General features: G+C 45.7%; 1 protein-coding gene across 1 annotated transcript; it reads right to left on the reverse strand.

The window, feature by feature from the left end:
* Window positions 1-987: 987 nt before the first annotated feature.
* NUDT19 (nudix hydrolase 19) lies at window positions 988-10,378 on the reverse strand. Its single transcript, XM_059667041.1, has 3 exons — window positions 9,277-10,378; window positions 2,439-2,646; window positions 988-1,493 (listed from the first exon to the last, which is right to left on the reverse strand). Exons 1-3 carry the CDS (start codon window positions 9,991-9,993, stop codon window positions 1,288-1,290), a joined length of 1,131 nt encoding a protein of 376 aa, XP_059523024.1. The 5' UTR covers window positions 9,994-10,378; the 3' UTR covers window positions 988-1,287.
* Window positions 10,379-12,403: the final 2,025 nt, after the last annotated feature.

The raw sequence follows: 12,403 nt of genomic DNA on the forward strand, positions 1-12,403 counted from the left end.
GCAGAGGGGTTAGGGGCGATCAGACAGGCGAGCGGTTGGGAGCCAACGGTCCCGGATTGCGAGAGGGAAACCGGCAGCCAGACATCTCCCGAGGGGTCCCGGACTGGAGAGGGTAAAGGCCAGGCTGAAGGACCACCCCCTCTCGCGCCCCCATGCAGGAATTTTGTGCACCGGGCCTCTGGTCATCAATAAACACCATTAAATGATGACTAATTCTACATCTCACTAATCCCTGTTTCATTAACTAGAACTCCAGAATAAAAATAGTTATAGCTTTTGACATGGCATCATATTTCTCTAAAATATTAACTAAGACAGATTTCCAATTTGGTAAACCTAATAAATAATTTAATGCCATTTGGTTTTCAACAGAATTGTATCTTTATCATCAAGCTAAAGACATAACAAAAAAATAACGATGCCCTAGCTGGTTTGGCTCAGTGGATAGAGCGTCAGCCTACAGACTGAAGTGTCCTGGGTTCGATTCCATTCAAGGACTTGAACCCCAGTGTGCGGTGGACAGAGGCAGCCAATCAATGATTCTCTCTCATCATTGGTGTTTCTCTCTCTCTCTTCCTCTCCCTTCCTCTCTGAAATCAATAAAAATATATTTTTTTTAAATAATAATAATAATAGCCCTAACCGGTTTGGCTCAGTGGATGGAGCGTCGGTCTGTGGACTGAAGAGTCCCGGGTTCAATTCCGGTCAAGGGCAAGTACCTTGGTTGCGGGCACATCCCCAGTAGGGGATGTTTGATGTTTCTCTCTCATCAATGTTTCTAACTCTCTATCCCTCTCCCTTCCTCTCTGTGAAAGATCAATAAAATATATTAAAAATAATAATAATAATAATAACATTTTCACTAAAAGGTTATCTAAGTCTATTGTTCATCATGTAATCAGACACCCTTAAATTCTAGCAGACTGTCTAAGGAATTCATGGATCAATCTCCTAAGCACATCAAAGAAAGTGCTAATACACTGGACATTTAAAAAACAATGGCAGTAGAACATTTTATTTAAACTATTGATAATAAAACAATACAGAAGTGGAAACCCTTGTGAAATTTTTTTTCTCATCTTAGTAAAAAGATCACTAATACTTTATACTTGCGTGACACTGTAAGGTTTAGACAAAATAAGCAAGAAAGCTCCATAATACACTTGAAATATAAAACACTGTACTAAAACTTTTATAGGCACAAAGTTCCTTCAAGTTCCAAGCAAGTCTATTTATCCCTCATTATTTATTAGGACAACTTCAAGTAGGCCAGCTTTAAACAATGCACTACAAATGGCTCTTACTTATTACATAGGTCTTAGGATAAACATGTTTATACTTTGACTGAACAGTCACATGGATACTATAAACATGGCGACTGTAGATCACTACTCGGTGAAACTTCTTGCCTTCCTTCATGATTTCTTCAGTCTTTTTTTCAGTGGACAAAAGGTTTTCTAAGAAGTTTGAATCTTCTAAGTACAGCTCATCTCCTGAAAAATATTTTAATTCACAGTGTTATTTTATAAACATTCCAATATATTAGTGACATATAACTCAGTTTTTTAATCTATTTCATGTGCTTAGAACTAAGATAGTTGTTAAATAACCCTAATTTTATCAGCGTATCTCAATTCCTTAGTCAATATTAATATTGGCGTTGTCCATACATATTTTTGTGTCTCGATGTAAATGCTCTAATAATTTTAAGATTAGAGAAATTATCATTTATACATCAACATTGCTAAATTCTCCCACTATAGGATGAGTAACAAATATTATCACTATTGTGAGAACTGAGACAGGTAGCCATAAATAAGGCAGGTCACAAAGCTCCATGCTAAACTGTCAGAAACCCTCCATTTTATAAATACCCAACAACTGACCACCAACCAACTCCCCAATTCAAATAAGATGACAATTTACAAGTTTTCATAAATCAAAATTAAAATGTAAAAAAGTGAAATATGAGAGAACTTTGTCAATGTCTAGGAAATATCTATAATAAAAAAAAGCATACTATGCTAATTAGACCAGATGTCCTTCCAGACGACCTTCCGGATGAAGCCGGGCCTGTGAGGGGACCCCGGGTCCCGGGTGCCTACTGGCAGCTGGAGAGAAGCCCAGGTCCCGGATGCCAGAGGGAAGCCGGTGCTGGCAACCGGGGAAAGGAAGGCCCACTCTTGCACAAATTTCGAGCATAGGGCCGCTAGTAGTTACATAAAAGTGTATGTGTATATATAAAGTAACTTATTCTGAACTTCGGATTATAATAAATACTATGGATATTTTATAGACTTTGATCTTATTTCATTAATACTTCTGTAGTGTACAAAACAGACTGTAAATCGTGTCCTCTCTGTTGGGCAATACAACCACATAGCCCAGTGAATTAAATATGAATACTAACAAAAGCATTGAAGCTTCACTGATTTTACCTGGTAAAAGTGAGATCTGCCCATCAGCAGTTAATAATAAGATCGGCATCCATCTTTCCACCCCTTCTAATACATGATCCAAACAAAACTTGTGCAAGTCAGAGAGAGAGGCAAAGTTTTCGAGTCTTCTTATTTCATAGAACTGTGGGGGTGCCATCCAAATTTCTTTTGATATGAAACTTTCAGTTGCCTCTAACGGAGATGACCACTGTGGAAGACAAAGGTATGGTTTCCTAAGGTTCACTCCATAAACAATACAAGATTTGAGATTGTTAGATCAGTACCTAATGTCTAGTTGGAGATATAAAGTTAATTCATTAATGTGCCTTGCTAGATTACTCTGAGACAACATGAAAAGGTTTGATGAAGAAAGCTGTGTTGATCCCCTTAAGATGTTGATTGTTGGAATACTGACCCTGAAAACTAGTAAATAAACCAGGATAGATCACCAAGGGTTGACAGTCATTCAGCATAAAGGGCAGGTGATACTGAGAAGGCAAAGCTGTCCGGTCATAGTAGACTATGAAGTGTAAACCCATGGCAGCAGTTTGAGAGTTTAGTACCCATTTGTTTCTCCCGTAAATAGGTGCTTTGGCTAGGCCTTGAGGATGTGGTAGTGACAAGACAAAGCTCTCTCAGGCCTTGTGGGGTCTCCAGAAACCAAAATGGAACATGATATGTACCACATGTCATAATGGGGGTAAAAGGTAAGGAGCAGTAGGAGCTTTAAGGAAGGTCAAGAGTGTAACTCAGTCTACAGTCCCAGGAATGTAATAATAGCAGGTCATCAATCAGCCAGTTTGCCCATTTAACTTACGTGGTCTCAGTGCTGTGATTTACCCTCCTTCCCAAGCCTTCCTTCCATACACATTTGGATAAAACGAGCTGCTGATTCAATGAATATGGAATAAACCCAAAAGGTCTTTAACTGGTTTACAAAATATCCACTTACACTGGGGAAAACTGATTCCCACACCCAAACCCAGGGAGTCGAAATTGATTTCTGCCTTGGATAACCATAGGCCAAAGGTTCACAAGCTTGTACGTGCTTAAACATCCCCTAAGAAACTTGTTAAAACTTCAGTCTGGCCCTACCTGGTTTGGCTTGGTGGATAGAGCATCGGCCTGCGGACTGAAGGGTCCCAGGTTCGATTCCGGTCAAGGGCACATGCCTGGGTTGCAGGCTCAATCCCTAGTGGGGGGCATGCAGGAGGCAGCCAATCAGTGATTCTCTCTCATCATTGATGTTTCTATCTCTCTCTCCCTCTTCCTTCCTCTCTGAAATCAATAAAAAATATATTAAAAAAAACAAAAAAACTTCAGTCTGTAGGGCCCAGAAATCTTTGTTTAGCAAGCACCCCAGATTATTCTGAAGTTGGCTACATTTTGTAAACCAAGCTTGGACCTCAAAGAACCACCCAATCTTTAAGTTATTTACAAAGCATTCTGCTTTGTCAGTTCTATGTGAGTTCAGTGACAATAATCAAGATGAAGGGTTAACCAATAAGCATCAACCCACTTAATTCAACCTGTTCAGGTTAGTTCAAACCATAGGTTAAAAGAACTTACCATTTATTGGTTACTTGCTACTAGTAAAGCACTGCTCAAAACCTGTGTTTCCACTAGGTTTTGAAACCTCAGCACTATTGACACTTTATTATTTTTTAAAAATATATTTTATTGATTTTTTACAGAGAGGAAGGGAGAGGGATAGAGAGTTTAAAACATTGATGAGAGAAACATCGATCGGCTGCCTCCTGCACACCCCGTACTGGGGATGTGCCCGCACCCAAGGTACATGCCCTTGCCCAGAATCAAACCTGGGACCCTTCAGTCCGCAGGCCAATGCTCTATCCACTGAGCTAAACCCGTTAGGGCACTATTGACACTTTAGACCAGATAATTCTTTGTTGTGGGAGGCTGTCCTGTGCACTAAAGGATGTTGAATAGCATACCTAGGCACTACCCAGTAGAAGCCAGCAGAAGTCCTTGAGTTATGACAACCCAAAATGTTTCCAGACATTGACAAATGTACCTGGGTTTGGGGAGGGCAAATTCCCTATTAAGAACCACTAGACTAGACCAGGTTAAGAATTATTTATTGGAACCTCCTCTTCCAGCCACAAATGCTATATTACCTTCCCCCAACATAATGTAAAAAATAGTTTAGTGGACAAAATCTATAAAATCATGGCTTTGAACACTGAAGAATGCAGAATTGTAAGTGAGGAAAGAAAAACAAATTAGGTGAACTCAGTAAAGTTCCAAGAGTGCCCAAGGCTTCCTTCCTAAAGGTACTCCCCAGACTACAGCACAAGGAGGGAGAGGCTAATCAGAGTGTAGGATTCTCACTGACCTGAAGAGACAAAGACCAGAGTTTGGGAAGACAAACACAGGGGAGAATCTGGAAGGCAGTGTACTTGAGAGGCGGGATCTACAATGCAGACCTCCAGAAATATGTACAGGGAGCTCTTGAGTCTTCACTAAGCAGTAATCTACATATGCACAAAGTGAAACCACATGACACTGGAAAACTATTCCTAAGAAAAGGACAATTACCTGAGAGCTTTAAGACTAACAATTCCAGGGCTCACCTTGGGCCAGAAGTATTTCAAATTCCCTCCAACCCCTGAGGAGAGATCTCACTGAATATATGGGCATTCAGCAGACCCCAAAAGGGGACACATTACAAGTGCAGCTATTAGCCCTAGATCAGACTACCACAGACCTACCCTAAGACCGCTTAAATTAACAAACTTCAAAAGAATCAAGTTAATTTGCAAGAGCTTAACTTCCTGCCAAAAAAACCTGAACAATCCTTAAAGGAATATGACAAAATCCAGTACTCAAAATCACTACATCCAACATCCAATCAAAAATTGCAAGACCCACCCATAACTAGAGGAAAAATCTGTCAACAGAAATAGACCCCAAATATTACAGAGATAATGAAATTAGCAGAAAAGGACCTTAAAACCATTGTACAAATATGAGATGGAAAGGGAAATATGAACATGAGAGGGAAATAGAAAATATTTTAAAGAAACTATATAGAACTTCTGGTGATGAAAAATATCTGAAATGAAAAACACACTGGATGCTATTTACAGAATAGGCACTACATAAGAAAACAGAGAGAGAGAACTTAAAAACAGCAATAGAATCTCTTTGAAATAAAGCAAGTAGAGGAAAAAAGGTTGAAAAACATGAACAAGTTCTGAGTGACCTATGAGACACTATCAAGTAGTCCAACATACATGTAACTAGAGTTCCAGAAAATAGCAGAAGGTAAAAAGTATTTGAAGGAATATAAATAACAGAACAAGAAAACCATGTACATCATAATCAAATTGATGAACACCAATGATTAAGAGAAAATATTTAAAGTAGACACACACACACACACACACAACTATGTAAAGAGGAACAGAGATATGAGTTAAAAACAGACTTCTCATCAGAAAATTATGCTAACCAGAAAATACAATGCAACATCTTTAAGCACTGACAGAAAACAAAACAAAACCTGTTAACCTAGAATTCTTCACATAGCCAAAATAGCTTTCAAAAAAAACAAAGGCAGCCGTAACCAGTTTGGCTCAGTGAATAGAGCCTTGGCCTGCGGACTGAAAGGTCCCAGGTTCGATTCCAGTCAAAGGCATGTACCTTGGTTGCGGGCACATCCCCAGTAGGAGGTGTGCAGGAGGCAGCTGATCGATGTTTCTCTCTCATCGATGTTTCTGACTATCTCTCTCCCTCCCTCTCTGTAAAAAATCAATAAAATATATTTTTAAAAATATGTAAATAAATAAAAAATAAAGTATGTTTCAGATAAAATTTAGAGGATTGTCAGAAGATCTGAAATACAAGACATATTAGAGGAAGTTCTTTAGGCAGAAGGACACCAAATGGATATCCAACTCTACACAAAGGATAATATTGACTATAAACTGTAATTGGAAAATTTAAAACTTCATTGCTTGTCTCCTAAAAAAAATTCTACACAAAGGAATAAAGGGTGCTAAGAATGGTATATATGCAGATAAAAATAGAATACTTTTCCTCATTTTTACAGTTTAAAGCAAAAATAATCAGTGTATTATAGAGTTGGTTTTTAACTTTTATTGTTGAAAGTGTTACAAAGGTCCTCCTTTTTCCCTCATTCCTGTCCGCTCCTGTCCTCTCCACCACCCCAAACCCTCACTAACCCCATTGTCTGAGTCATCCAGTTATACACATGTGCATACAAGTTCATTGGTTGATCTCTTCCCATAAAGAGTTTATGTTATTGCAAACCCTAGAGCAGTGGTCGGCAAACTGCGGCTTGCGAGCCACATTCGGCTCTTTGGCCCCTTGAGTGTGGCTCTTCCTAAGCCTTAGGAGTACCCTAATTAAGTTAATAACAATGTACCTACTTATATAGTTTAAGTTTAAAAAATTTGGCTCTCAAAAGAAATTTCATTCGTTGTACTGCTGATATTTATCTCTGTTGACTATGAGTTTGCTGACCACTGCCCTAGAGCAACCACAAAGAGATATAGTTAACTAGAGGCCCGGTGCACAAAAATTTGTGCACTCGGGGGTGGGGGTCCCTCAGCCCGACCTGTGCCCTCTCACAGTCTGGGACCCCTCGGGGGATGACCACCTGCTGGCTTAGGCCTGCTCCCCGGGGAATTGGACCTAAGATGGCAATCAGACATCCCTCTGGCAGCCCAGCAGCCCTAAGGGGATGTCCACTTGCCAGCGGGGAGCAGGCCTAAGCTGCAGTCGTACATCCTTAGCACTGCTGAGGAGGCAGGAGAGGCACCCACCACTACCGCTGTACTGGCAGCCATCAGCCTGGCTTGTGGCTGAGCAGAGCTCCCCCCTATGGGAGCGTCTGCCCCCTGGTGGTCAGTGTGTGTCATAGTGGTCAGTCATTCCCAGTCTTTCTGCTGTTAGGGTCAGTTTGCATATTACCCTTTTACTATATAGGATAGAGGCCTGGTGCACGGGTGGGGACCAGCTGGTTTGCCCTGAAGGGTGTCCTGGATCAGGGTGGGGGTCCCGCTTGGGTGCCTGGCCAGCCTGGATGAGGGACTGATGGCTGTTTTCAGGCTGGCCACACCCCCTTTAGGGTGGGGGTCCCCACTGGGGTGCCTGGCCAGTCTTGGTGAGGGGTTGAGGGCCATTTTCAGGCTGGCCAGTGACTGAAGCTCCCAGCCTCTCCTTTTTTTCTTTTTTTTTTCTTTTTTATTCTGAGATTTATTTACCTTCTATAATTGAAACATTGTTGCCGTCACTGGCATTCCCAGCTCTGAGGCCGCTGGCTGCCGCTGAAAGCAGTTATCTGGGGTTTGTTTAGCTTTTATAATTGAAACATTGTTGCTTTCGGGCTCAGAGCTGGGCCGCGGCAGGCAGGGAACTTGGCTTCCTCCATCACTGGAGCAAGCAAGCCTCCTGCTTGCTTCAGCTGCGTGTCTGCCCGCCACCATCTTTGTTGGCAGTTAATTTGCATATTGCCCTGATTAGCCAATGGGAAGTGTAGCAGAGGTACAGTTAATTACCCTTTTTGTCTTTTATTAGATAGGATAAGTCAATAATGGAGATAAAACAGTCCTAAAAAATGCTCAAATAATCCCAAAGAAGCCAGGGAAAAAAAACAGTGCAAGGACTAGAGGGACAGAAAAAAACTAACAGAAAGACAGTAGAATTGAATCTAACCTTGTTGTTAATGACATTAAAAAGAAATGATCTAAATACTCCAATTAAAAGAAACTAAAAGACAAAAATTGTCATGTTGGCCAATATGATTCAGTTGCGTGTCATCCCAAGCAGCAAGAGATCACTGGTTCAATTCCCAGGTAGGGCACATGCCCAGGATGTGGGCTCAATCCCAGTCACAGGTTCGATTCCCAGTGAGGGCACTTATATAGGTTTTGGGTTGCATACTTAGTCCCAGTTGGGAGGAGAGCAGGAGGCAACCAACTGATGTTTCTCTCTCACATGTATGTTTCTCTAGCTGCCTTCCTCTCTCTAAAAAGTAATTAAAATGTCCTTGGGTGAGACAAGAAAGAATACTTTAAATATAAAGATGCAGGTAGGTTAAAAGTAAAGGATCGAAAAAGATATACTATGCAAAAATGCGATTGCTAATCAAAGGTAGAGTGGCTACATTAGTATTAGACACAGTAAATTTCAGATTTCAGAACAAGGAATATTGCCAGGAATAAGGAATAATACTTCATAATAATCAAAGGGTCCATCCATCAAGCTTTAACGTCCTAAATGTCTATGTAGCACCTTACAAGGGCCTTAAAATACATGAAGTAAAACCTTATAGAACTGAAAAAAAGACAACCATTCGTTGAAGATTTAAGCATTCCTCTCTCAGTACAGTATTTGATGGAACAAGTAAATACGGAAGACCTAAAAGACACTATCGAGAAATCTAACCTGTCAATCTTTACAAACACTCCTTCAAACAGCAGAATATTCTTTTTAGGTGCAAAGGATACAATCCACCAAAATAGGCCATGTATGTGGCTATAAAACAAGTCTCAATGAATTTTAAAAGGAAACGGAATTAAACTGCTGTGGAGGCGAAATGCCTTAACGTATGTAAAGTGCTTCGGAGGAAGCCTGGAGCCCAACAGGCGGCTCCGCGGGGGAGGCCGCGTGGGGAGGGAGCGGGGGCCTTGGGGCTGTGCAGCCGCGGGGAGGGCTGGTTTGGCGGCGGGGCTGGGGCAGGACCGCCCGGGCCCCGCGCCCGCTCAGGCACTTACTGGCTGTACGGCCCTGATCCCGAGGTTCTGGGTGGGTCTGGGCCTCCGGCCGGGGTCCCGCGAGGACGCCCTACCTGGCTGCCCACCACCTCTTCCAAGTCCGGGTAGACGGGCGGCGGGTCACGCAGGCAGCACAGAAAGAAGCTCGTGTCGAAGCGGCGGCCGCCGCGCGGCGAGAAGGGCGTGAGCCAGACGCTCCAGTCGTGCAGCGCCCAGATGTCGGGGGTGCAGTCGAGGTGCGCGCACAGGCGCAGGAAGTCGCGCGGGTCGCGGCGGACGCGGGCGCGCCAGGCGGCCAGGCCGGCGGGCGGCGGGAGGGCGCGGCCCGGCTCGGGCGCGGCGGCCGGCGGCGAGGCGCGGGGCCGCAGCAGCAGCACGCCCGCCTCCTCGAAGGTCTCGCGGATGGCGCAGATGCGGAAGGCCACGTCGTCCGGCAGCCCCGCGCGGTCCTCCGCGGCGGTGTCGGGCCCCGCGGCGGGCAGCACCGGGAAGGCGGTGCGCGAGGGCGGCGGGGAACCCAGGCCGAAGCGCGGCGGCCCGTGGTGCGGCGCGAAGAGGCGCAGCCACTCGTCCGAGCCGTCGGCCGCGTCCACCACGCCGCCCGGGAAGACGTGCGCCCCGGGCAGGAAGCCTTGCTGCGAGGAGCGCTGCAGCAGCAGCAGCCGGAAGCCCTCGTTGGGCAGCGGCGGCAGCGCCGGGGCTCCGGGGCCTGGGTGCGCCCAGCCCGCCGCCAGCACCAAGGTGGCCGCCCGCCGCCAGCTGCTTGAGCCGGAGCGCAGGACGCCGCTCATGGTTTCCGGCCCCCGGGTTCCCGCCGGCCGGCGTTCCGGGGCCCCCTGGGACCGCCCGTGGGTGGCCTGAGGACGGACCGGAGGCCTGAGGACGGACGCCGGTGTCTCTTGGGTCGAACCGCAGCCGCCGGCTCTCGGTGAACCGGGCTGCTGAGCCTTCGCGGGCGCCTTCCTGCGGGAGAGGCGTGGTGCGGCCGCGAGCAAGCACCGCCTCCAGAGCCCGGTCCCCGACCAGGCCACTCTCTCGGGACAAGGGCTGTCACAGCCGCATCGAAGGAGAGCCGCGCAGCCCTCACTCGGGACACGGGACCAAAAGCAGGAATGTGTGCTACAAACCCAGGCCTGGTGCTGCTACCCAAAGGGGGACCTGGCCCTGAGCGGGTCGGCCTAGGGCCAGCCAGTAGTTTGTGGGGAAAATTCACAACACAAGCCCTGGTGAATTTTAGAGGACATTTATTAAAGCTGGACCCAGGCTGGTGCGCTCAGTGGTTAGAGCGCCAGCTCGCCCGCCAAAGAGCCTGGGGTTGGATTTGAGGTCAAGGGCTCGTACTGTGGGGAGGGGGGTGGGAGGTGGGAGGGGAGAGGGGAGGAAACCAATGGATGGGTCTCTCTCCTATCAATGTTTCTTGTCCCCCTCCTGCCCCCTCACTCTCTCTGGAAATCAATGGAATAACTATCCTCAGGTGAGGATTTGAAAAAGAAAAAAAAAAAAGCTGGGGACAAGAAAGCAGGAAGGGCTGAGGAAATGAGCCTACGCTGTACTGCCTTGACTCACTAAAACGTCACAGAAAAGGGGCCTTGAAGAGAGGTTCAGGGAGTTTGTCCCAGATGAACTGCCACTGCCCATGCTGCCCTGGTTACAAGCTTTGTGGGGTCCTTTAGAATTTAGGAGATGCATGCCTGCGAGGAAAGAGGGGAGCATGGAGCTGTTTTGAGGGGTTTTAAATGTTGGGCATTTAGGGAAGGCTCTCAATAGAATATTCGTCCGCTTTATGCTGATATGCCAAAATGAGATTTATTCTTTAAACTTCATCTGTCCTTGGGTGTGGTTGGCAAATGGCACTATTTGGATTTCTGTCTGTCTCCCTGAGTAGGGTGATTTAAGCTATTTTCCCTCTGGTTGAGGAGGAGAAGTACAAACCACTTACTCTTAAGTGTCCCTGGTTTAGGGAAGATAGGATTTACTAGATGGCTGCAAACTGGACTGTGCTAGGCAAGAAATAATGAGGGCCTGAACTAGGAGAGTAGCTGTGGAGAGGGGGGTGAGGTGGGAGAAGGGAATGACTTAGAGCAGGGGTCCTCAAACTACGGACCGCGGGCCACATGCGGCCCGCCAAAAACATTTATCCGGCCGGTGGGGTGTTTTTGCCGCCGCTGCCTGTTGCTTAACAGCTGACTAGTTTTTTTTAAAACTATAGTCAGGCCCTCCAACGATCTGAGGGACAGTGAACTGGCCCCGTTTAAAAAGTTTGAGGACCCCTGACTTAGAGAGTATGTAGACTTGATGTAGTATTTGATTGAATATGCAGAGCAAGGGAGAGAAAGGAGTTAAGGGTCTAGCTTGGGAGACTGAAGTAACAGTCCTTCAATCCTAGGAGTAATAACATTAATATTTACTAAGCACTTACTGTGTGTGAGGCACTAGGAACTTTGTATAATCCTCACAAAATCCTATAAAGTGGAAATAGCTATTGCCATTTCACAGATGAGAAATCATTCACAAAAGAGTTAAGAAAGGACACACTCTTCACTGTAAAATAACACCATGGTTTGTAGGTATACATGTTTGTTTCTATGTCAGGTGGTTTTCCCAAAGGTGGTCACTCTTGAGATATGGCCAAGTTCTGGAGTACATAGCAAAGTGATGCACTTTGGTTAGATCTTAACCAATGTAGAACAGTCTCCAGAACTGCACACTGCCATGTGGGTCTTAGGCACTTCTATGATGATGCAGCACCACTTTATGTATGTATCCAGAGATCATCCTATATAATAAAAGGCTATTATGCAAATCGACTGAATGGCAGAACGACCGGTCGCTATAACACGCACTGACCACAAGGGTGCAGATGCTCAACACAGGAGCTGCCCCCTGGTGGTCAGTGTGCTCCCACAGGGGGAGCGCCGCTCAGCCAGAAGCTGGGCTCATGGCTGGCGAGTGCAGTGGTGGTGGCAGGAGTCTCTCCCACCTCCACTACTGATGAGCTGTAAGGAGTGCGGGGTCCCGGACTGCGAGAGCCCTGGACTGAGAGGGATGTCTAAGTGCCGACTTAGGCCCTAAGCCAACAGGCGGACATCCCCTGAGGGGTCCCAGACTGTGAGAGGGTGCAGGCTGGGTTGAGGGACACCCCCACAAGTGCATGAATTTCATGCACTGGGCCTCTAGTATCCTATAACCTCAGTTATCTGA

The sequence above is a fragment of the Myotis daubentonii genome, chromosome 15, assembly GCF_963259705.1.
Source record: "Myotis daubentonii chromosome 15, mMyoDau2.1, whole genome shotgun sequence".
Lineage (NCBI taxonomy): Eukaryota > Metazoa > Chordata > Mammalia > Chiroptera > Vespertilionidae > Myotis > Myotis daubentonii.